This window comes from Salvia splendens, chromosome 18 (genome assembly GCF_004379255.2).
Source record: "Salvia splendens isolate huo1 chromosome 18, SspV2, whole genome shotgun sequence".
NCBI classification, from domain to species: domain Eukaryota; kingdom Viridiplantae; phylum Streptophyta; class Magnoliopsida; order Lamiales; family Lamiaceae; genus Salvia; species Salvia splendens.
In genome coordinates, this window is record NC_056049.1 from 1,311,532 (window position 1) to 1,335,889 (window position 24,358).

At 40.6% G+C, this 24,358-nt stretch overlaps 4 protein-coding genes across 7 annotated transcripts; 3 read left to right on the plus strand and 1 right to left on the minus strand.

The window, feature by feature from the left end:
• The first annotated feature begins 269 nt into the window (after positions 1–269).
• On the plus strand, positions 270–9,404 carry LOC121777143 (glutathione S-transferase U25-like). Its single transcript, XM_042174289.1, has 2 exons — positions 270–923; positions 9,035–9,404. The coding sequence occupies exons 1-2, from the start codon at positions 603–605 to the stop codon at positions 9,380–9,382; spliced, it is 669 nt and encodes a 222-aa protein (XP_042030223.1). The 5' UTR covers positions 270–602; the 3' UTR covers positions 9,383–9,404.
• A 99-nt stretch (positions 9,405–9,503) lies between these two features.
• LOC121777142 (ubiquitin carboxyl-terminal hydrolase 25-like) lies at positions 9,504–15,210 on the minus strand. Of its 2 annotated transcripts, none has more exons than XM_042174288.1 (9): positions 14,825–15,210; positions 13,404–13,896; positions 13,155–13,230; positions 12,968–13,060; positions 12,360–12,446; positions 11,332–12,272; positions 10,490–10,618; positions 9,847–9,981; positions 9,504–9,761 (listed from the first exon to the last, which is right to left on the minus strand). In XM_042174288.1, exons 1-8 carry the CDS (start codon positions 15,006–15,008, stop codon positions 9,861–9,863), a joined length of 2,124 nt encoding a protein of 707 aa, XP_042030222.1. In that variant the 5' UTR covers positions 15,009–15,210; the 3' UTR covers positions 9,504–9,761; positions 9,847–9,860. The 2 variants fall into 2 exon arrangements, with proteins under 2 accessions (XP_042030222.1, XP_042030221.1); XM_042174287.1 differs by having other exon boundaries at positions 9,504–9,764.
• A 578-nt stretch (positions 15,211–15,788) lies between these two features.
• Positions 15,789–22,070, plus strand: LOC121776108 (UDP-glycosyltransferase TURAN-like). Of its 3 annotated transcripts, XM_042173245.1 has the most exons (17): positions 15,790–16,040; positions 17,048–17,168; positions 18,052–18,085; positions 18,680–18,735; positions 18,816–18,956; positions 19,349–19,497; positions 19,591–19,680; positions 19,768–19,834; positions 19,909–19,972; positions 20,062–20,173; positions 20,385–20,551; positions 20,641–20,751; positions 20,837–20,898; positions 21,013–21,065; positions 21,152–21,227; positions 21,521–21,649; positions 21,734–22,070. In XM_042173245.1, exons 2-17 carry the CDS (start codon positions 17,076–17,078, stop codon positions 21,755–21,757), a joined length of 1,428 nt encoding a protein of 475 aa, XP_042029179.1. In that variant the 5' UTR covers positions 15,790–16,040; positions 17,048–17,075; the 3' UTR covers positions 21,758–22,070. The 3 variants fall into 3 exon arrangements, 1 of the variants encoding a protein (XP_042029179.1); XR_006045235.1 differs by lacking the exon at positions 21,734–22,070 and having other exon boundaries at positions 15,789–16,040; positions 20,837–20,878; XR_006045236.1 differs by lacking the exons at positions 21,521–21,649; positions 21,734–22,070 and having other exon boundaries at positions 15,789–16,040; positions 20,837–20,942.
• Positions 22,071–22,211: 141 nt separating this feature from the next.
• LOC121776110 lies at positions 22,212–24,351 on the plus strand. The gene is made up of 5 exons (XM_042173248.1): positions 22,212–22,784; positions 22,980–23,103; positions 23,326–23,377; positions 23,711–23,790; positions 24,335–24,351. Exons 1-4 carry the CDS (start codon positions 22,467–22,469, stop codon positions 23,727–23,729), a joined length of 513 nt encoding a protein of 170 aa, XP_042029182.1. The 5' UTR covers positions 22,212–22,466; the 3' UTR covers positions 23,730–23,790; positions 24,335–24,351.
• Positions 24,352–24,358: the final 7 nt, after the last annotated feature.

Sequence of the window (24,358 nt, forward strand, 5' to 3'; positions counted from 1 at the left end):
ATTATTTTTGCAGTTTGGTTATATTTGTTTTGCCGTTTACCTCTCAAAATTTGGCATTCCCACTAATTTGGAATCAATCAACATGAATTATTAACAAATACAAGTGAAAATCAAATGATAAAAACATTATATAGTACATAATTGAGTGGATTATATTCTTGTTCATGATTGAAAAATTAAACTAAAGTATATGAACTAGCATTGAAAATAAAATATCAAAAATGGGAACCTAATTTGGTATAGTGGATCTCAATTATTGCCATTTTATGCATAGTACTTACCTAATTCTGAAATTTGATTAAAACAATTACACAAACCCTCTCTCCCACACGCCACAGTCCACACCGCCCCTCCCACACGCCACACCCGCCGCGCCACACTCTCACTCTCCTTCTTCCCACCGGCCGGCGACTCCTTCCCAGCAGCGGCGGCTGGCGACTCCTTCCCTTCCCAGCAGCCTGCGGCGGTTCCTATCGGTTAGAACCGAACCGAACCGATTCCTTCTCGGTTCCGGTTCTTCGTTTTCGGAAAATTGGGGAGTCGGTTAACCGACTTTTCGGTTCTGTTACCGAACCGATTCCCAAAGAAGGTTTGCAAATAAAATGAGTGGTGGTGATGAGTGGATTTTGATAGATTTTTGGTCAAGCATGTTTGGATCAAGGGTTAGGATTGCACTTGCGGAGAAGGGGATTGTTTATGAGAGAAGGGAAGAAGATTTTCCTAAGAAAAGCCGGCTTTTGTTGGAGATGAATCCGACTTACCACAAAATCCCGGTTCTGATTCACAACGGCAACCCTATTTGCGAGTCTTGGAACATCGTGCAGTATATCGATGAAGTTTGTTGCTTCGCGCCGTTTCTCCTTCCTTGTGATCCCTATGAGAGAGCTCAGGCGAGGTTTTGGGCTCATTTCATTGACCACAAGGTCCTCTCCCTCTCTCTAAATAGTCGATCAACGATGGGTTTAATCTGCCACGGCGGATTTTCTTATTGTTGTTGCATGCAGGGACCATCGTACAAATTTGTTTTATTTTTCTCTGTTTTATTGTGATGATATAAGCTTTTTTCCCACAAAATATCAAAAATTCAATCATGTTATATGAATATTGATGGAGTACGTACTAAACAAGCCCAACAGCAGTAAAACCCATCAGCCTAAAGCCCAAGAAAGAGTATCAGTTCGGCATGACTAAAGAGTTCAGTTCGGCACAACCAAAGAGTTCGGCCCCAGCCTACAGCTCGGTAAAAGCCAACCGATCAAACTCTGCTCTCAGGTCGGCATCAAGCTCTACTCTCAGATCGGCAAAAGCTGCTCGGCAATAATTCAGCAGTTCGGTCTCAGTATTCGACCGAACTGGGAGATAGTGGACTCATGCAGAACCTCCACGACCTCCACTACACCCACGATCTATTTAGTGGTGTCAAGCAGTCATTAACTCATGCAGGATAGTGGACCCATGCAAGATCGCCACGATCTCCACGACATCCACTACCTAGTAAATAGCTGCATGCCACGATCTTGGTCCTTTGTATAAATAAGAACCTAGATCAAATAGATAGGGTTAGCTTCTAGACATTCTCTCGATCTCTAGAGATAAAATACAAAATAGCAAGTCTGTATTGTAAGCTGTAGAGAACAGATCAAGCAATACAACTCTGCCCTCTTTTCTTCCCGTGGACGTAGATTTACCTCAGTAAATCGAACCACGTAAATTCTCTGTGTCGTGATCTGCGTTTTTCCTGCATTCACTAACATCAAATTTTCGCCGATTCATCACTGGCGCCGTCTGTGGGAACCAGAGAACCAAATTTGTGATAAAGCGAATTTTTGACCCTTTTTCCACCCCAAAAAAATGCATACCAGATCACATAACACCCATAATACCGTTCGTGATAACCGTGAGGAAGCTAGTCCAGCTCGCAGGTCTGAAAAACGGCCTCGGGAGACATCTACCTCCGGTTCTCACGAAGAAGGAACAAGCCACTCCAGGAGTCATCGCACCGAGTCTTCCCAGCAGCCCGATTTAAATGAAGCTGTCAAGCTGTTCTTGGCCGAGAAGCAGGAGGAGTTCTTAACCTTCCTGCAGAAGAGCCAACAGCCGGAGAAGACAACGACGGATTCTCCCTCCTCATCTAGGCATGAAAGTCACTACCGCAGTAGTGACGTGTCTTCCAGGAGAAAGAATCCTCAACCCCGACATGTTCCTGTTCCTCCTCGGTACCGGAACCACAGGAGAACTCCATCTCCTCCGTACCGAAGAGATGTCGGGTTCGCCATGTACGGAGCATTAAAGACTCCGTTCTCGGACGATATCACCCGAACTCCTTTGCCGCGGAACTACCGAACTCCGTCGATAACCTATGACGGACTCGTGGATCCTCATGACTTCTTGGGACGCTATCAGTATAATATGGCGAACCAGGGTCTCAATGAGGTCCACATGTGCAAGCTGTTCCCCGAGCTGCTCATCGGGAACGCCAGAAGGTGGTTCGACAGCCTTCCTCAAGGCAGCATTAGATCCTACCGAGATCTAATGGATGCTTTCCACAGGAGGTTCTTTCAGAAAGCGGAAGCCCGAAGTACTTCGGCTCAGCTGCTTTCTATACGTCAAGGTCGCGACGAAAAGATCAGCGACTTCCTGACGAGATTCCACAAGGAATGCCTACAAGTAGATGATCTCAACGATCTACTTGTCATTTCGGCATTCCAAAATGGAATCCAGCCCGGAGCTCTCTACAGAAAGCTCGTGGAATGCAGTCCGCAAACAGCTCAAGAGATGTGGGACATTGCGGACCAGTACTCCCGGGCCGATGAGGCAGACCGTCGCAAACGGTCGTTAGACAGCTCATCGTCCCGAGGAGACAGAAGGAAGCCCGATCATAGCGACCAGGGGCATCCTCGCCGGACTCCATTTGAAAGAATTCAAAGGGCTCCGGTGCAAGACAGATTGGGACCCCGTCTCAATCCTGAGAAGCCGCCCGCTCAGCTCGTACCATTAAACAAGTCAAGAGCGGAAATTTTCGAACTACATTCCGATATGTTCGAAAGACCAAAGCGGATGACGAAATCAGCCGCGCGGCGACCTCAGGATCGATATTGCTCCTTCCATCAAACCCACGGTCACGATACCGAGGAGTGCCGAGATTTGGCTGCAGGTATTGATGTTCTTGTGAAAACAGGAACGTTAAAAAAATACCAAAGCAAGCAGCCGAAAAAGAACAAAAGGCAGAGAGGTGCGAACTGCAATCCTCAGGATCCGAAAAGGCATGAGGATCCCGAAGACGACGACGAGCCGCAATATGATGGAGTAATCCTGACTATTGATGCTCTCCCTGCCGGGAAGACTAAGTCGTTCCTAAAAGCAGAACGCAGAGGTTCCAATCAAGAGGAGCCAACACATAAAAGGCTGAAGAAAGACGAAGTGATTACATTTTCAGACGCCGATCCCGTCCCAGCCATCTCTCCTCACCAAGACGCTATTGTCATTCAAGCCGGAGTGGCAAACAAACTGATCCACAGAGTATTAGTGGATACAGGAGCGTCAGTCAGCATTCTTTTTAAAGAATGTTTCGATAAAATGGAAGTGGATCCAGCTCGGCTCAGACCGGCTCCACTTCCTCTGAAAAGTTTCGCCCAGGAGGACACCCGCCCTGAAGGTATTATCAGCCTTCCGATCACGGTGGGAAAAGCGCCTACAAGCTCCAATACGATGATCGAGTTCTTTGTGGTGAAAGCTCGGTCCCCGTACAACATCATCCTGGGGAGAGACTGGCTCAACACAGTTCGGGCCGTTTGCTCTACTTATCACCTCACCATCAAGATCCCCACTAAAGGTGGGATAGCGGTCATCCGAGGTGATCAAAAGAGAGCAAAAGAATGTCTGCAGGTTGCGCTTAAAAGTGCCGAACAATCAGTTCGGCACCATCAAGCATAGCAATCACAGCAACCGGAGTCAGAGGCAAGCGAGATGACCGAAGTCACTTCAGAGTCGAACTCAATGACCGTTCAGTTATACGAAGATGATCCATCCAGAGCGGTCAAGATCGGCTTCGCAGGAACGCCTCTACTCCGGGAAAAGACCATTCAGCTCCTCAAGGAGTACAAAGATGTCTTTGCATGGTCTCCGTTGGACATGACCGGAGTGCCCCCCGAGGTAATCACTCATCGGTTAAATATTGATCCTTCAATCCGGCCAGTAAAACAGAAGCAAAGACTCTTTGCGGCAGAAAGAAGCCAAGTCATCCATGACGAAGTCCGCCAATTACTAAAAGCGGATGTACTATTCGAGGTGAAATATCCTTCCTGGGTGGCCAATCCTGTGATGATCAAGAAAAAAGAAGGAGGATGGCGGATGTGCATAGATTTTACCGATCTAAACAAGCACTGTCCTAAAGATTGCTATCCCCTTCCGAATATAGATAAAAAAGTAGAAGCTTTGATCGGCTTCGAAATTTTCTGTTTTCTTGATTTATACAAAGGATATCACCAAGTATTGATGGATGAGAGTGACGCTCCGAAAACAGCTTTCATTACCGATTTCGGCATTTTCGCTTATAAAAAGATGCCATTCGGTTTAAAGAATGCCGGAGCCACTTATCAAAGGATGGTAGACAAGCTTTTTCGGCACCTGATCGGAAAGGAGGTCGAAGTGTATGTTGACGATATCGTCGTCAAAAGCAAAAGCACTTCGGAGTACGAGCACAACCTCAAGTCCACTCTCAACGTGCTCAAGAAAGCCAACCTCAAACTTAATCCCCAAAAGTGTACCTTTTTGGTAGATTCGGGAAAGTTTCTGGGTTGTTGGGTTTCAAAGGACGGACTCAAGGCAAACCCCTCAAAAATTCAAGTCGTTCAGAACATGGCAATGCCGAAGTCCATACATGACGTGCAAAGGCTAACCGGATGTCTAGCCGCACTGAATCGATTCCTTTCCCAAGCAGCCGAAAAGCAACTGCCGTTCTTCAAGGTGTTGAAAAAGGCACCAAAGTTCGAGTGGGGAGCCGAGCAGAAAAAGGCCTTTGACGAGCTCAAAAGTTATCTAGCCGAGCTTCCTATTCTATCTGCTCCAACCGAAGCCGAAGTAATATTTTTATACTTAGCGGCTTCAGATCAAACCATCAGCGCGGTGCTTGTACGAGAAGAAGGCCTAAAGCAGTTTCCCATCTACTTTACAAGCCGAGCATTAAGAGGTCCAGAAACAAGGTATCAACCTCTGGAAAAAATTGCTCTGGCGCTAGTAAATGCAGCAAGGAGACTGCGGCCATACTTCTATGCTCACAAGGTATGCGTCTTAACCGATCTGCCTCTTCGGCAAGTTTTGACCAAGCCAGAAGCATCAGGCAGAATCGCCAAATGGGCCATAGAGCTGGGAGAACACTCAATCGAGTACCTACCTCGGAAAGCCATCAAGGGACAAGCCTTGGCAGATTTTCTTGCAGAGGCCAAGTTCGATCAAGCAATCCCTGTCATTGCCGAACAGAAAAATTCTACCAATGCCGAACTAGCACAGCCCTTGGAATCCGAAGTAGAGCCGCCGGACTGCTGGAGCGGATTCGTAGATGGAGCTTCAAACAAGATGGGAAGTGGAGCTGGTATTTTACTTGTCGCTCCCGACGGACACGAGGTAACCTACTCACTTCGGTTCCTATTCCCCACTACTAATAATGAAGCCGAGTACGAAGCCCTCCTGGCCGGACTCCAGTTAGCGCAAAGTCTGCTCGTCAAATCTCTCAAAGTCCATTGTGATTCACAAGTCATAGTAAATCACATGTTGGGTACAAGTGAAGCCCGTGACGAGAGAATGAAGAAGTATTTGGACAAAGCGCAAAGCATCAGCCGAAGTTTCTCCTATTTTCGGATAATCCGCGTTCCCAGAGCGGAAAATAGCCGAGCAGATACCTTAAGTAAGTTGGCCTCAGATCCGAGCTCAAAGGCGGAAGAATTAATGCATCGAAGCATTGATGAAGTCGAGGTACATTCAGTATCCAGCTCGCCGAACTGGATGACGCCGATCTTGCAGTATCTGGATCAAGGACAATTGCCCGAGGATAAGAGAGAAGCTCGGAAGATCACATGCCGAGCACTTCGGTACGAACTTCATGAAGGAGTCCTCTTTAGAAAGTCTTACCTCCAGCCGTTATTACGGTGCGTAAGACCAGAAGAGACGGACTACATCCTCAGAGAAGTTCATGAAGGATCGTGCGGCAGCCACATCGGAGCTAGAGCTTTAGCTAAAAAAGTTCTAAGATGGGGATATTATTGGCCAACCTTGGTACAAGAAGCAGTGCAGCTCGTCAAGACATGCCCGAAGTGCCAAATCCATGCTAATATCCCAAGGATGCCGCAGACCGATCTATTCACTATGCAAAGCCCTTGGCCTTTCATGCAATGGGGCATAGACATAGTGGGACCACTTCCTCAAGCTCCTCGGCAAATGAAATTCCTAATCGTTGCCGTGGACTACTTTACGAAGTGGGTGGAAGCTGAACCATTAGCTACGATAACGAGCTCGAAGGCATTGGATTTCGTCTGGAAGAACATAGTGTGCCGATTTGGCATACCCCACATCCTCATCTCGGATAATGGGACTCAGTTCACCGACAAGACGTTCAAGAATTGGTGCCAAGAGCTGAATATTCAACAGCGGTTCACTTCGGTCTCTCATCCACAAGCAAACGGACAAACGGAGGTAACAAATCGTATCCTGGTGAAAGGGTTAAAAGCTCGGTTAGAACAAGCCAAAGGACAATGGGTAGAAAATCTCCCTCAAGTCCTATGGTCCTACCGAACTACACCCACAACCTCCAACGGTGAAACTCCGTACAGTCTTGTGTACGGCACTGAAGCCGTGATTCCGGTGGAGATCGGCGTACCCAGTCCCCGAACTCTAAATTTCTCCTTAGAAATGAATGACGACGGACTGAGAGCCGAGCTAGATCTTGCCGAAGAAAGAAGAGAATTGGCATGCATAAAAGCAGCCAAGTACAAAGAGCAAGTAGCCCGGTATTACAACCAAAGGGTGAAGAAGCTACAATTTCAAGTGGGAGATCTCGTCTTGAGAAACAACGAAGTAAGCCGAGCAGAAAAACTGGGCAAGCTCGAACCCACATGGGAAGGTCCGTATCGGGTGTCAGAAGTCCTCGGCAAAGGGTCTTACAAATTGGCTCACATGTCAGGAGAACAGGTACCCCGAACATGGCACATTTCCAACCTCAAAAAGTTCCATTTGTAAGAGACAGTCCGGTCAGTCAGTCTTGAGTCTTGTTCAGTCAATGTGCTTTATTTGGTTTACTTGGTTTTTATTTGTCTCTGTGCGTTTTGTCTATATGCGTTTTTGTCTGTCTCTGTGCGTGTCGTCTCTTACAAATGTTACTGAGGTATCTTGTTCTTCGAAGGCTGATCCCCTTCTTAGAACATATACAAGCTAAACGATTGTGAGTCAAAGCTTCTACAGAAGATACAAGACTACAATTCAGCTTAAACAAGCAGTTCGTCCGAAACGAGCTGCAACAAGCCAACGATTGTAAGTCAAAGCTTCTACAGAAGATACAAGACCGCAATTCAGCTTAAGAATCAAGCACTTCGTCTGAAACGAACTGCAACGAAAGTCCGATTCTCGCGATAAAACTTGCCTGAATTAGGATAAGGGAAAGTCCGATCCACGCGATAAAACTCGCCGAATTAGGACAAGGGAAAGTCCGATCCCCAAATTAGGACAACGGAAAGTTCGATCCGAGCGATAAAACTCGCCAAATTAGGACACAAACCAAGTCCGGTCAAAGAAGAGTTCACTTCATCAGACCAAGGACAAACATCAACGTACCCCGTACCTTTATCCAGAATGCCGAAGTGATTCACTTCACTTTTCGGGGGGGGGTAGTGATGGAGTACGTACTAAACAAGCCCAACAGCAGTAAAACCCATCAGCCTAAAGCCCAAGAAAGAGTATCAGTTCGGCATGACTAAAGAGTTCAGTTCGGCACAACCAAAGAGTTCGGCCCCAGCCTACAGCTCGGTAAAAGCCAACCGATCAAACTCTGCTCTCAGGTCGGCATCAAGCTCTACTCTCAGATCGGCAAAAGCTGCTCGGCAATAATTCAGCAGTTCGGTCTCAGTATTCGACCGAACTGGGAGATAGTGGACTCATGCAGAACCTCCACGACCTCCACTACACCCACGATCTATTTAGTGGTGTCAAGCAGTCATTAACTCATGCAGGATAGTGGACCCATGCAAGATCGCCACGATCTCCACGACATCCACTACCTAGTAAATAGCTGCATGCCACGATCTTGGTCCTTTGTATAAATAAGAACCTAGATCAAATAGATAGGGTTAGCTTCTAGACATTCTCTCGATCTCTAGAGATAAAATACAAAATAGCAAGTCTGTATTGTAAGCTGTAGAGAACAGATCAAGCAATACAACTCTGCCCTCTTTTCTTCCCGTGGACGTAGATTTACCTCAGTAAATCGAACCACGTAAATTCTCTGTGTCGTGATCTGCGTTTTTCCTGCATTCACTAACATCAAATTTTCGCCGATTCATCAAATATAAAAGAAGATTTTTGTTAGTTTGGTAGAGGCTTAAGCTCATCGTTGCTTTTATGTGTGTCTATCGGTGTATGTATGGCAAAACACAACGGGTGGATCTATGAAACAGATCGGCGGCGATGGATAACGGACGGAAAACAGAAGTGAACCCTAAGTTGAAGGGTTCAGATGGAGTTGACGCATCATGGATCGGCGGCAACTCCAACAGCCGAAACTAGTGGAGTTTTCTGCGCTCATAGGGTGGTGGTGGGGTTGCTTAATCCCCTACCCTACTTGGGCCCATCGTTGCAAAAGCATACCGTGTTTACATCTATCAGCCATTCATCGACGGAAAATATCAGCCATTCAAACTTTTATATCGACAAAGGATTTAGATTATGAAATGCTTGCTAACTTATTTAGCGACGAAAAAATTTGTCAATGATCTTTTTTTTACCGTCTCTTTGATCGGTCTCTGATGATCTGTGTTTGCGTTGATGGCAGCTACACACCGCAAGTATAAAGACAATGTCGTACAAGACGAAGGAAGAGTTGGGGGCTGCCGAGAAGGAGATGGTCGAGCACCTGAAGCTACTCCAAGATGAGCTTGGTGAGAAGGCTTATTTTGGAGGGGAGGAAGTGGGATATCTGGATGTGATTTTAGGTGGATTTTGCACCTGGTTTTCTATATATCAAGACGTGGGAAGCTTCAGCATCCTTGATGAACTCCCTAAGCTCATGGCCTGGGCTCACCGATGCATTGAGAGATGGACCTTCTCCGAATCTCTCCCCGACCCTGACCGACTTCGCAATCTCGTGCATAACTTCAGAAGACGCAAGGGCATAGAATGAATTCATGGATCAATCTGTATTGGGGTTTTTGTGAGGGAAAATGGAGATAAACCTGAAGCACTCAATTCAAGCTTACAAGGTTGAGCTATGATCAGTTCAAGAATAACTATTGCTAATATTATACCTCAAACTTTGCTTCTTCATTGCATTTAATGTATTCAAAACTGGTAATGGCAAAAAGAATATTGTACAAAGATTGAATTGTGTGCCTACTACAATGCTCTCTCTCTCTCTCCGTCTCCGTCTCCCTCTCTTCAGTACCAACAGTGCAACAGCGCCGCCTCCCTCAACAAGACTTACCTAACTCGACAACCAGGTTACATCCGCGAAATATTTACAAGCATATTGATCGAATGGGAACAAATCACACTCGTTAAAACTGCTGCAGCACAAATTGGAAAAAAAACATTATGCATATGATAATATGGGCCAAGTTATTTCAAACATTGAAGTGCAGAGCGTACCATGTCTTGCTCGGTTAAGTTTCGGATAGTTGTGTCTCTTGGCTAAACAACTTGAGACGCTCAACCAATTTTGCTTTCAGTGATTCGGGAACCTTGGAAAGAAAAGCTCTCTTCGCTTGTGAAATGAGTAAGCTCCTGCTCAACCACCATGTATACACATATTAACGAGGTGTTCACAGGAATGTCTAAACCGAGAATGAGAAGACAACATGCTATCTAAACCAAATGCATCAACGAACAAAGTCAGAAGTTTAACTTTACTTGCATCGAGTATGAAAACCAACCAGATTGGAGCCAAAGAATATTACCAAAGCAACAATAGAGACGGTTTCTAAGAAAATTATATTGACATGTTAAAATACAATTCGCAAATCACGACAACTTATTTTTTCTTCTCCCATAAATTACAAATATAATTTTGTAGAATTCATAATGTTTGATCTATCCTTAGTCCTTAGACAAATTATATACACATCATCTTATCAATTGCATCTCATTGTGTTTCTATTTTGCATGTCAGTGAAATAGAGGTAATTGAACAATTTAGAAATTTACCATGGACATGAAGTTGAATTGCACCCTAATATATTCTAAAGCAAGAAACTATTTGTTAATCTTGAATAATAAATACAAGAGAGCTTACTTCTTCTCATGGTCATTCAGTGCAGAATTCCCTGTTTCCTGACACGACTTTTTTGCTTCATGCATGAAGCTATGCACTTCCTCGGACCATCCACATGAACGTAGGATCATGGAAGCTTCATTTTCAATCCTGAGAAATGTAAAAACATTATTTAGTATATTCCCTACATACATCAATCAGTAGATTCAATCAAAAACTTGATCAGTAACTTCAGCCGGAAAAATATCTGCTGAACATAGTCAACAAGTAAAAAACTCTGTTAGATTAAGGCAATGAGTAGATTACTCCATTGGTGATCTTTGTTTCTTTTCTGTGACAGAAATAGAATCAATCAAGGAGCAAGAAAGTAAAGCAGAGATGTATATGTTCCATACAGAATGATGAAATTGGTTTATCATGGTTTTATTACAAATCTAAAGCTACGGTTAACGATTGTCCTTTTGAGGATGAAACATCAGTCCTTGCCTGTCAAAGGCATCTCGATTACACATGCTTCCCTATCATCAAGAACTCAATTATTTGTCCTATGGTAATTAAATTCAAACAAGGTAAACATCACATATCCGTCTCAGGAGGACAGCATCTGACAATGAGTATATTAGAGGGAACAAATCCAGCCGTGCACATCAAAGAAGGGGTAACTGAATTCAAACCATCTCCTAGAATTTTTCCCTAACCAAGCATAGATTTATTACTTCAAACAAATCGGCACGACCAATGTTAATAAACAAAAGAATTCTTAGTCCTGGGGGAAGCTATTATGCAAATTCAAAGTAGAAACACCAGGTAATTAGCAAAAGAAAGGCAATTCTCTACTTAATTATTCAAGTAAAGTGACATACGATTCCTTGAATGTTTCAACCCTTGCACGAGATTGGTCATCTTTGGCAAAAAAGATGCACGAACCATCCTTAATCTTCCTCTTTACACATGAGTTGTTAGAGGCCCCAATATTTCCACTGGGCGGGCCTTGGCATTTAAGAGTCTTTTGTGAGTCCGTCATGTGAGCAGACCCATTTATTTCAGGCAAACAAGATAGCCCTTTCCCTGAAATCTGAATATCAGCTGACGCTTTTCCCGCACACTTAGTGTCACTCATCAGCCCACTGGGCCCAGTTCTCTCTTTTTCATCTGGGGACTCTTTCTTTTGAAAGACAATCCTAGAATTTCCAGGGCCAAGAACCTTGCTGGTACTCCCAGAGTCATTAAATGTTCTCTGCTGACTAGGGCGCTCATGATCAATCTTAGACTTAACTGAATCACTTGTCTGACTCTGATGGGTTGAAGACTCTTGAGCATCTACTTGTCTTACACAAGCACCAGAGATTTTACACGTCTCAGGTTGGTTATCAGAAAGATCTCCCGTATTAGCAGGGGTCTCCGCATGACCAGACCTTTGGCATGTATGTGTTTTAGTGCCATTGGTCGCAAAAATATTATTTGACCTGTTAGTTTCAGAACGGTTGGCAGAAATTTTCATGCTAAATGGTTTTTCTGCACAACCTGACTTCTTGATAAGGGATCTACTGCCAGTAGTTGACTTATTGGTCTCTTGCAGATTATTGGAAACTTTATCTATAGAACCAGATTTTGGCATTGTTGATATCTTATTGCCATTTGACTCGTGTGTCTTAGATCCATTAACCACTGCATCAACCCGAGTGCGGGGTCTCTGTTTTGCACGGGAGAAGAAAAGTATGTACACTTTCTCCGATAAAACCTCCTGCAGGGTTGAGACTGAAACATAAGAATCATTGCAGCAGTACCAGCGGCCAATCGCATCCTGAGCATACAAACCAAGTCAGAAAAAAAATATATATACTTCTGATTACTGACTAAAATCAAGAGAATTCGACAACCCTCTAACAACCTTAATATATGCATAGTAGTGCCCAGAATCAGGAGAGAAGCCTGAATGTACAATAGTACCAAAGAGGTTATATTCAGGTTGTTGATCCTGCATAAAGAAGACATCATTTGTGCATCAGGAAAAATGTAAAAATACAGAACAATCTTATGACAGTTCTCTATACACCTATCTAAAGAAAATCATAGCTTGTCAAAGAGGCTTCAAATGAACCTTGAGAACTATATTAGTGTGACTTTAACAACCAGGATCATAAAGTGAATGAATCACAGAAGAACCTCCACAGATGTTCAAATCATTGAAGTATAAAGTTTGAGCAGTAATGGATCAATCAATCATGAGATGCAAAAGCAAGCAAAAGTTATTACGAAACCTAAGTCCAAGGCAGTGGCTCCCAAGATTCTTGACAACACTCAGGTTTGAGGGGAGACCGATAGGTATCTGAGGTTGATATGACTGATGTACAGCATGAGCTTTTGAGTATCAAAACTTGCAAGAAAAGTTAATAGGGTTGGTAACAAGAAATAGTAGCGCAAAGGTTGTTCATATTTACAAGTTTGTATTGGTAACTTTTCAGGGTTGGAGGAAGAAGAAAAGAAGAAAAACTGCACCTTGCTTCCTTTGAACATATAACTTGACAGCACCAATACCTCACCAAATGCAATGAGCTTATCAATCTTTGAACCAAATATACCCTCAAACCTCTAATCAAAACAAAAAAAAAAAGAAATAAGGTCAAACATTCTTACTCACTAAGCCAAAGTAAACAAACAAAGTATGTTCCAGTAACTACCATACCTTTAATTGAATTACAAGAACATTTGGAGCCTCAAGAATCGACATTTGCTTCCTTGCTGTCACCAATTTTTTGCAACTAAACAGGAACAAGTTTCCATGACATAAAGTCAGAATTTAAACCAGCAGCAATATAAGTAAAACATGCTGGTAAAAGCTCGTCAGTACACACCTTATATGAGTAAAGAACAACATGGTATGGACAACTAAACTAATCTATGGTCATAAAATTAGGAAAGCTAAAATACTTACTTATCACACTGGTACTTATTATTTCCATCCAATACCTCAGGCTGAAAAAACTTCTGCAAAGCTTCTCGGAGTGATCCACAATGCAAAATATCCAGACTTATATCCATTATCTCATCAGCCTTATTTGACTCAGCCCCACATGCCAAACATTTTACTTGACTCTGTAATGTCCCTCCAAAGATCTCCTTGATCACTGTTTCTCCAGCCCCAGCAATATCACCACCATTGGCAGTCCCATTCCTCCCACGCTGTTGTTGCTGCAACTTCTTTAATCTTAAGCATGTGTTATGGCACGCGTCGATCACATAGCGCAAAAACTCATGTGCATCCTCTTGCCTCCCGGAGTGAAAATGCTCAGCATAAATCCGCAAACAGCTATTTATCTTTATAGGTGCATCTGAAACTGATTCACTACTAAAAGAGCGAGCAATACGTTTCTCTAATAAGCAGAATGGACAATCCCCCTTCTTCTCCTTTCCTGTCCCAAAGTCACCTATAAATGTTTATGATGTTAATATATCTTTGGCTCACTTATCCACTGTCCACCCTTAAACTGAAGCATCATTATACAATCTGAGAATAAATTAAATTCTAATAAGATGCAGAGTTCATTTTAATATAATAGAAGATAAATTAAATTTCTTTGTTAATCACAGAATAAAGGAGGAACTAGAATGTAATCCATAGACTGTATTTATCAATCACCCTTAATATTGTAGTTCCATTTCTCATATCTCATAGTTATAAAAATATATTATCCATTAGATTTTCCAATTATTAATAATAACTACATAATTCCGTATTAAGTTGCCTGGGTACCATCTAGACAGTTTTCAGCTTCATTCCCTATAAATTCCACACCTTCAGACCATTAGGTCAACGATAATATATACACAAGCAACCAGAATCTACACTCTTTTGAGATCCATTCACCTAGAAACTACACACTTTCAGACCATTATTTCAATGACAAATACTATATCGCAAGCTCAATCTAATCACTAGATGAAAATTTGGCAAAATTAACATTAATCACATCAGCCCCCACCACTCATGAATGTCAACTACGAACTAGTACGGCGACTTGTTTGCTAAGTTCCATAGCAGCTCCCACAGATTTAAATAAATACATCACATATCAGTCTTGCGACACCAAGCAGAGAATAACCCCCACTAAGAAACCTCGTATTAGCCCAAACAAGTCTTAAACAGTGAAAACTCCTAAATTAATAAACATTTCCAGCTCTAATCCCAACCTTGCCACACTCAATACTGCAATTCTACATAAAAGAAATTCAATTAAAGTAAAATCAAACCATAATAACAGCCAATCGCATAGTGTTGAGTAATCATCACGACGAATAACAAAAACCGCACGCACAAAAACAACACATGTAGATGTGGAGAGAGAGGCGTCGTACAAACGGAGGAGTGGAGGAAGCGGAGGCAGAAATTAGCGAGGGGAGGGGTGAAAGTGAGGCACTGCAAGACGGAGTTGAGGTAGCAGGTGTTGCCGAGGTTCCGGAGCCCTAGCGGCGGCGAGCCGTGCTTCCGCTTCAGCGACTTGAGAAGGCTCGGCTGCCACGTCATCTGCAGCATGGCCATCAGCGCGCCGCCGCACCATTGGCCGGCCGCCCCCTCCGAGATCGCATCACACTTCCAGATTCTGCTTCTATTCGGACTGAATTCGTCGCGGCCGGACTGATTTTTTCCCCTTTTTTCGCAATTAAAACTAATCGGGAGCTAAAGAGGGGTTTCTTTCTGGGGTTAGGAGGTTTTCTTCGTTATTTTGTCTTCGCTTTTTTATTATTTTGGGTACTTTTTTTTGTTATTATCGTTATGCAAGTGTACTTATATTTATATTTTTATTAATACTATAACTATTATTCCTATTTCTGTTTATTTAAAGTTAATTATATTTAACCGTAACTGGGTGGGCGGGAGAATGTGGACTGTGGGCCCCCGAGATGGTTTTATGTAACATTTTCTTTGAAATTTAAACGTTTTGTTTTTAATGATAAATTAATTAAAATTAAAGATACAAATATTTTATAAATTGGGAAAGATCCTTAACAAGTCATGGAAATTATCTCATCCAGAATTATGAGATAATTTGGTGAAACTTCTAAGTTAATCATTCTTTATGCTAATTTTTTGAACCCGAATAATAATATGGACGTATATAAAAACTGTTTATTGTATGAAAACTAGCAACATCAACCACTATGTTGCAACGATATTGCTCATTTGATTATAATAGTAGTATAACATTTATAACTATGAGTATCTCATTGAGCTCGAATATCACACAAAATGAATAGTAATCTATAAAAGTTAATTGTAAAAATGATATCGAAATAATTAATTTAATGCTTGCATCTAACACACGCGCACACATGAGCTGAAACACACGCGCACAGCCTTCTTTCTCACTCTTTCTCTTGCCTTTGCCGCCGCCCTGCCTCCACCTTCCTCTCCTCTTATCGGCCAAACGCCATAATATACTTGGTCATACAGCCGGCTGTCTCAGTCGCCGATCAATCAGGCTGATTTGCTGTATCTGCTGCTGCCCTTTAGTCAGCCGCCAGCCGCCCCGTCTCATTCGCCACTCCACCCGATCGCATCCGAAACCAGCAGGTAAGTGTATAATTGAATCGATTAATCGATTGATTTCCGTGACATGATTGACTGAATACATATTTGTTAGCTTGTGATTGGCCATTAATTTGTGATCGGTGTATGAGCTTCATGATGCACATGCCGGCAGCTTAGAAAGTTGAATTTCACAAAATATATATCTTGTGCTATGAGAATGAGATAGTTTTGGGTTCTGATCAGTTTACCCAATTTACTTGCTACTATAATTCAGTGATTGTGCGAGGTAGGGGTGCGAGGTAGGGTACAGTGATACAATAAATCTGCAGCTGCTTCATTGATAACTGTTGATTCCAACATTACATATATGTACTGTCGCATGTATGTTAGAGATTTAGAGAGAAACAGTAGATTTTTGAAGAGGATTTTGGAATTTAGTGTCCAAATTCACTAATTCAGATGCCCAATTTCGAAATTGGATAGTGCAATGGCTTGACTAGTTATTTGGGTAATGCTAAAGTTTGACAATCAAGTCCTGCTTTGGAATTTGTCTTGATTTTTCATAACGCGAATTCGCATCGAGGACTTATCACGTAGTAATTCATTTTTTATATTGTTTATAACTTGAGATACTCGACATAACTTATCTGTTTTTGGATTTTGCTACTAGCTGGTTGGAGCAGTTTAGATTTTTTACTTGGTTTAATTAATCTAAGCTTGTATATTTGATTTATATGATAATCAAATATGTGATATTTAATTGGATGGCACATTTACGTGAATTATATGCCATTTGTCTATTAACATATGTGTTCGAATGTAGGAATATAATTATAAGAAAATGTTTTGAACAATGGAACATGTTATTATGAACAATGCGTTGTAATGTTGTTGAATGTTTTGAGAAGATAATAGTTAAGAATGGAAATTTGCTATTTTATGATTGAGGCGACGAAGCTTTAAGTTTTAGTGGTAAAAAAGGAAAAGAAAAGGCTCAAGAGTAAAGGATATGTCGAGTTGAGGTGCTCTGATGAAAAGTTTATATTCAGGTAGTGTATAGAGGACACTCGGACTCAAATGGGGAGGAGAAATAGGGTTTGTGTGGTGGTGCTCGGTGACATTGGTAGGAGCCCTCGGATGCAATACCATGCCCTTTCCCTTGCTCGACAGGTGTTGTTCTATCTTTGTGCATGTATTTATGTGTTTGTGTTTGAAGTAATTTATGGTTATTGTAATATATACATACTTCCGCTCTGGAATCAGGGGTTTATATTTTCAAAATTTTGATATGTGCAGGGATTATTAATTTATTACTCCGTATCTGTTGTTTATCATATGTTGAAGAGTTATATACCCATACTTTATGCTTATGGATACCAAATTAGATTTCTTATTAGGCTGGAATGATTTCCTTTGTATTTGGTGTCTAAGATTTTGTTATCAGGCCAATAATATATTTTTCATCTTTCTCCTAATCCCATGATTTATGGCACATTTCTCTTGGGAATGGGTGGGAGAGTAGAAAGTGGTGTAAGAATACATATTATATACAGAAACGTGAGTAATAAGGTGTCTTAAGGAATCGTGCTATGTTATTATTATATGTGATACTTGCTTAAGATTCAATTTTGAATATGAAAAATTACAGTATTGATTTTTTCACTTTAATGTCATCTCCTGTTATGATATGGAGTCAATTATTGATGAAAGCTAGTGAGTAAATTTATGTTTATGTCACAGAGAGAAAACTTCAAACTGCAAATGGAATAGAATTTTGGAAAATGAGAAGGTTGGAGTTTTGGAAGTGCTACAATTATTTTTACTCATAAACTCATGATTTATAAATTCTGAAAGGAAATACTATACTATGAACACGTTGGACTTTTGTCTGAGTTCGCTTAATCTGCAGTACATGCCTCATGTAGAGCTGTAACTAGACTGGCTATGATTTAAGCGCCTGTGACTATGAAAGAAGTTGCAATTATTAAAGTGCTTTTTGATTCTCTTTATCCTTTTGGGGCTTATGAATAATAAAATTCCATCTTTGTTTCAGGCTTTACTAGATGTTGATATTGTCGCATATGGAGGTATGGTACTAGTTTATTTTCTAAGCCTTAGTTCTTTTCTCCTATCAATTTATTTATTCAGCACAGACAATACTTACGAGTTACGATTATGTGTTGTGTGTTGAATTGATTATGCCCTTAATGAAATCTATCCAACGCTACCCATCTCTTAACGCATTGCATGATATCTTGATTTATAGTACATTGGAAATGGTTTCTGCGCGATGCTTTCTGTGTTTGTTATATGTCGATTTTCTACTGTTTATTCATACTCTCTATATCTGATTTTTGTACGTATTAGTGTCAGTAGAGCAGTATGACTGTACATATTGGTCAGCGCCATCTACCTTAGGATATACTTGGGAGTATTACAAATTAAAATAATATAGTATATTGCTTACCTGCTGCTAATATCTCAGATTCTCTTATACTTTATGACTCAGCTCAGCTGGAGAAGTTTTTAAAAATTCTATAAATTACTAAAGTTTAGACTTATTATAAAGTTCTACTATATGATTCCAGATGTGTGCATTGTACATTTGTATGGAATATGGTATTGTTGGATGGCTTGTAGTTGTTTTTATTTTCCTGATTGAAGGTTTGATCTTTGGATAGGTTCGGAACCCCACATTTCGCTGCTAGAGCACCAATCTATCCACATCCACAGAATGGTATGATTAAGGTTTTGCTCATAGATTGAAATGTTATAATTTTGAGGGTTTTGACAGTAATCTTTCATTTCTTTTCACAGCCACCATGGCCAACAGTTCTTCAAAGGCTTCCAAGTATTCTACGTCCTTTATTTCTTATTCTCAAGCCCATAGTCCAGTTTCTTACGCTGCTTTGGTATCTCTGTGTCAAGATACCAGCTCCGGATGCTTTCATAGTGCAGGTGAGCTTCATGTTGTGTTTATTTGTTATTCCCTATCCCTACTCTACTGATATGCGTAATAACTGTTCCATACTCTTGTTATTCTTTCTTAATACTTTTCTTAATTTACATGGTCGTTGTGTTCTATAATCAAACTTTGTTAACTTTACTGGAGTATATGCTGTTGAGGTGAACTTGTTTTTTAAATGACTCACCGGCCAAATGTAAAGCTAGGGACCATCTATGTTTGCAATTATTTGCTTACAGAACTATTACCTGGGCAGTTAAAAGATGCGGATACATCGCATGAAAATGGATGAATGTTCACTATCCAATCATTATGTTGTTCCTTGTATACAACACCAATGAATATTAGTAAGCTATGCTTAAATCATGTAATGTTGCTTCTGCAGAATCCACCGTCAGTTCCTACTCTAGTGGTTGTGAAGTGGGCCAGCTGGTTGAGAAAATCAGCATTCATTGTTGATTGGCATAATTTTGGATACACACTACTGGCTCTGTCACTTGGAAGGAGTAGTCTCTTTGTTACGATATATCGTTGGTGAATTTGGACTTTAACTTGTCCAATTTTGATGCCTTTCTGATGGCTGGTTTTGCATGAGATTGTATAACCGGTGTTTTTATATATGACTAGGATTGAGAAACGTTATGGCATGATGGCCCATGGTTCCTTGTGTGTGACAAGGGCAATGCAACATGAGTTGCTTCTGAACTGGGGAATTAAGTAAGATGACGACATGAAAACATTATTGTATTTGTTTCACCCACTTGCTTCAAGTGTAACTTACATCTGTGATTTTTTACACTGCAGGGCCACTGTTTTGTATGATCAGCCTCCTGAATTTTTCCAACCTGCATCACTCGAGCAGAAGCATGATGTGAGCAAATTGATATTCCATGGTTAGCTTAGAGACGACATTGAGTTAGAAATCTAAAGTCAACAATTTTCTAGTTATTTTGCAGGATTAGCAAAAGTCTCCACAGGCCATTTGGTCTTCAAGATTGCATAAGCAATGGTGAAAGAAGCAAAGAAACTATTTCTGATTCATTTTAAACTCAGCAAGCATGTCCCCGCTAAATTCGGTCTAAAATTAAAACATTGCAGGATTGGCAGGGCCAGACAATGATCCTACTGCAACTCCATTTACAACTCGTGCTGGTTCTGATGTATTCTTAAACCAAAACAGACCAGCACTGGTTGTCAGCAGTACAAGCTGGTATACTACTGATAATTTGGTTCCTTGCCACCTCAATTTACATCACCTTTCTTGTAGAACTTTTAATCTGCTTGTCATGAATTGACGTAGTGAAGCAAAGGTGGCTCGTTGCATCTCCTTATCTGTTATTGTCAGCAGTTGATAGCATGTATATTGATATACATATAGTTTACATTGACACAGTTGAACAGTAAAGAATAACTTTATTCAGGACTCCAGATGAAGATTTTGGTATTTTACTGGAAGCAGCACTTATGTATGATAGACGCGTTGCTGCTCTCTTAGGTGAGGATGACTCTGTTGCAAATGAAGTTGTCTGGGATAGTATTAATGAAGGGAAACAATTCTTGTATCCAAGGTTGCTGTTTATCATTACTGGTATGCCTATCTTACACCCCATCCGATTTTCCTCAGCTATCTAATTTTTACTTCTATGTATTCTAAGAAAATAATACCTCAAACTGAAGGTAAAGGACCTGAGAAGGAAAAGTACGAGGAGAAGATAAGAAAACTTAGCCTCAAACGTGTAGCATTCCGTACAATGTGGCTGTCAGCAGAGGATTATCCACTACTTCTTGGTAAGTAGTAACTTAGAAGCCTCAGTAGGTTTAAGGTTTTCTTTCGTATATAAACACTTACATTATCCCCTTTTTACACAAACAGGGTCAGCAGATTTAGGTGTCTGTTTGCATACGTCGTCATCAGGTCTGGATCTACCAATGAAGGTCTATGCTAATAAAGCCTCAACTTCAGTTTTATAGGAGATCTGGTATAACAATTTGTTGGAAAATAGCTCTTTTGAAGAGAGATTTTCATCTTTGAACATGTTGGTTAATTAGGTTGTGGATATGTTCGGCTGTGGACTGCCCGTGTGTGCTGTTTCATATTCTTGGTAAGATCAGTTAATTTTTTAAAAATTTCTTAGGTAGACTACGTAGAAAGACCTAATAAATATATCCATCTCGAATCTGCATCTAGCATAAAGGAGCTGGTGGATGTTAACAAGAATGGCCTCCTTTTTTCGTCATCTTCAGAACTGGCTGATGAACTCATGGTAAGCTTCTTTATACTACTATGTTTAAGAAACTGGAAATTGCCCATAAAGCGTTGAATGTCCTTCGCATGTCGAATAATTTAGACATATCGACAAGTACATCTGCATCATGTTCACATTTCACATACCAATAGGAGATTTATGATACATATGTTTTAAAAATTTGTAATTACACATGCTTTAAACTAAAGGGTAGGTAAGAAACATCTCTTAGTAGTTAGTGTATTCTGCTTCAATGTTTTGAGCTGGTTTCGTTGACAAGTTATAAGCATAACCGCATCGGCTTCTTACAGATGCTGTTTGAGGGTTTTCCAGAGAGATGTGATGGTTTGAAGTCGATGAGATCAAGCTTGATGGAAAGGGTATCTTCCGTTAGGTGGGCAACGGAATGGGAAGAGAATGCTTTGCCCTTAATAAACGAGGTTCGCCTTTTCTGCCAGTTGTAGCATTCCTTGCTTCGCTTTGATCTCACAGATGGCCGATCAACGAGAACATGATTCTTTCAGGTTATTTCCGAACGCCCTGGCTGAAAAGAATCAAAGAACTATGAAGTTTTCTTGTACACTCGAAAGCAGCAGAAAAGAGTTCCATTTTTGTCGTCTTAAAGAAAAAGAAGAGGAAAATTAAAATCATTTGTAGTGAATCCACATATACAAATATGAGTATCTTCTTGTAAACAAAATTAATAATGATTCTCCATCTACTGTGTAATTGGTGTGAAAGCTTACAAAACAAGTTTTAGAGTTTAGACTAATAAGTTGTAGTAATAAATAAATATGTTAAGGAAAATATTATTCAGATTAAAATTTGAAAGAAAGTATTTTACCTTTCCTCCTTTTCTAAGCTTTTATTTCCACATTTTTGTTTATGCATATAATTTTCTATATTTTTATTAAGGCAGTTTTTGTTAAGGCAATTTTATTTACTTTTCTGTATTTCTGTTTTATGTATATACTTGTTTTTCATTTTAATACACTTCACGAGTTGTGTTTATAACTTTCAATTTTAACAATAAAAGTTTTAAACTAGAATTTTTTTATTAATATTACGATAAATTCATAGATACCTTCTTAATGATTTTATAAACAAATAAAATTTGCAAATCTTAATTAGATATGGAGAAGTTTATTTCAATTTAAATTCCAATGCTATCGACAAAACAAAAAGAGAAAAGAAAAATAATACCTAAAACCTCTCTTCTCAAATTAGGGTTTAAGGATTTGGATTTTGTCTGCAACAATGTCGATGAAACGTCGACGAAACACGAATCCGGAGCCGTTTTTGCCGCTTGGCTCCGACGCATTATCCTCAGGAAAGAAGCGGCGCAAGCCGACGAAGCACCACCAGCTAGTGGACAAGCTCGTCCCGTCAACCGTCAGCTGTACTATTCTCAAGGAAGCCCTTTTGCAGCAGAAGGAGATCCAGCGAGAAGAGGAAAGCGCCAAAAATGTCGCCGATCACACCGCCAACAGTAAAATCGTGTTTCCCCAAAGTCACTGCCGCAAAGAAAACGAATACGACGATGACGACGTGGATGATTCCGAAGGTGTTTTCGAGGTTTGATTTACTCTAAATATATCTTCTAGTTCTGTTACGAGAACATATTTTTTCTAAACTGGGGGGTTTTAGAAGATTGGATTTGGGATTTGGATCAGTTTTGAGTGTCAGATAATTTTGGTGTAGAATGTTTGTTTTGTGGAAGAGGTAATTGAAGCCATCTTTTAGTGCTAATTGTATTCTTATGATGCAAAGGATGGTATTAATGAGGAGGACGAGAAGTTGCTGGAGGCCTTCCTATCGAAAGATGATAGCATTGAACAAACCGTGGCTGACATCGTGGAGGAGATCGAGAAAAAAGATGCTCAAGTTTCAACCGGTATGCGTTTAATTTGCTGATGACAATTAACGCCACTCCTCTTTTCATAATCGATGGGGACTCTAAGCATTAGTGCTAGAATTTTGTTTCGGGGGTTCTACTCGGGCAATATGTTGTATTGCTAATACAAAAACTTGTGGTTGTCTATTTATGAAATGATGCATAGTGTCGTGGACTCCTGGCTATTGGCAAGTTTATTGAATGATGTGTGTTTGTGTTTAGGAGCACAACCAATGACGAAATCGGATGACTCGGTCACTGAACTGTACAAGAGGTATGCTTTGAGGCTATAGCCTTGTCACAGATAACCAACTGCAATGTGATTTTTTGCTCGCCTTCCCCTTAGTAGTGATTTTACTGATTTAAGGTGGATTTTAGTAGTGATTTTAGTAATGAATCTGCGTTTTTTGTTTGGGTGGGAATTTTAGTATGTTTCATAGCCTATGAACAAGTCTATGTTCATGCTTACATATGATTGATTAATGCATTGTTCGTTAGTGTAAAGAGGCACTAATGCAGCTTTTTGGAATTTCTCAAGCAACCTGCATCTCGTTCTGCATTTCTGGAATTGAATTCAACTAGTTATGCCTGTTGTGTTCTTTTACAGTCAAGGACATGCAATCTAAGGGAGGCTGAGATAGTTGGGAGCATCATTAAGAAGGTTTCTATTCCTTATCCCCTACCTAGGTAACTTTGCATCCATCTGATGCCTTTTTCATTACTTGCTGAAGAAATCAATGATGAGATGCATAAACTTGCTGAAAACCATGATATGAAAATTTTAATATCGAGAAACTTGACTGTATCATTATTCATAAGTAACATGTATATATTTAACAATTAACACTTCCAAAGCCTCTAATTTTAACAATTTTAATCAGTAAAGTGAGCAGTTGAAATGTTTACCCATGTCATAGGCTGTTCATAGACACATAGATCAGTTTGTTTACTGAAATGACCCATTGCTCATCACCGGAAAACCAATATGTAATTTAGCTGAACTGGACTAGCGATGTATTTGCACTTGGCTGTAATAGCATCAACAACAAAGTGAAATAGTTTCCTGAGATTTGGAAGTTGGCTGCATTACAACCCACTTACTGCTTTATAGGGAAACTTTTAATTCCTCGTGAACTGATTTTCTCTCGCCTGGTTCTCTAATTTCTACAGTAGTATTTTTTTATCTATCACAATTTGTTTGTTGATATGTTTTCTCTATTATTCATGACAGTGCCACATTAGCGACGCTTGCGAA

What these genes read in the sequence shown, in the direction of transcription:
- LOC121777143 (XM_042174289.1), top strand. Translation starts at nt 603, where the DNA reads ATGAGTGGTGGTGATGAGTGGATTTTGATAGATTTTTGGTCAAGCATG. An exon ending in CTCATTTCATTGACCACAAG is followed by an intron (nt 924 to 9,034) that starts GTCCTCTCCCTC and finishes CGTTGATGGCAG; the next exon opens with CTACACACCGCAAGTATAAA.
- LOC121777142 (XM_042174288.1), bottom strand. Translation starts at nt 15,008, where the DNA reads ATGGCCATGCTGCAGATGACGTGGCAGCCGAGCCTTCTCAAGTCGCTG. An exon ending in ATATGTTCAAAGGAAGCAAG is followed by an intron (nt 12,447 to 12,967) that starts GTGCAGTTTTTC and finishes TTCTTTATGCAG; the next exon opens with GATCAACAACCTGAATATAA. An exon ending in CTGAATGACCATGAGAAGAA is followed by an intron (nt 9,982 to 10,489) that starts GTAAGCTCTCTT and finishes GTGGTTGAGCAG; the next exon opens with GAGCTTACTCATTTCACAAG.
- LOC121776108 (XM_042173245.1), top strand. Translation starts at nt 17,076, where the DNA reads ATGGGGAGGAGAAATAGGGTTTGTGTGGTGGTGCTCGGTGACATTGGT. An exon ending in TCAAGATTGCATAAGCAATG is followed by an intron (nt 19,973 to 20,061) that starts GTGAAAGAAGCA and finishes AAAACATTGCAG; the next exon opens with GATTGGCAGGGCCAGACAAT. An exon ending in GTCTGGATCTACCAATGAAG is followed by an intron (nt 20,899 to 21,012) that starts GTCTATGCTAAT and finishes TTGGTTAATTAG; the next exon opens with GTTGTGGATATGTTCGGCTG.
- LOC121776110 (XM_042173248.1), top strand. Translation starts at nt 22,467, where the DNA reads ATGTCGATGAAACGTCGACGAAACACGAATCCGGAGCCGTTTTTGCCG. An exon ending in ATTCCGAAGGTGTTTTCGAG is followed by an intron (nt 22,785 to 22,979) that starts GTTTGATTTACT and finishes TATGATGCAAAG; the next exon opens with GATGGTATTAATGAGGAGGA. An exon ending in AGATGCTCAAGTTTCAACCG is followed by an intron (nt 23,104 to 23,325) that starts GTATGCGTTTAA and finishes GTTTGTGTTTAG; the next exon opens with GAGCACAACCAATGACGAAA.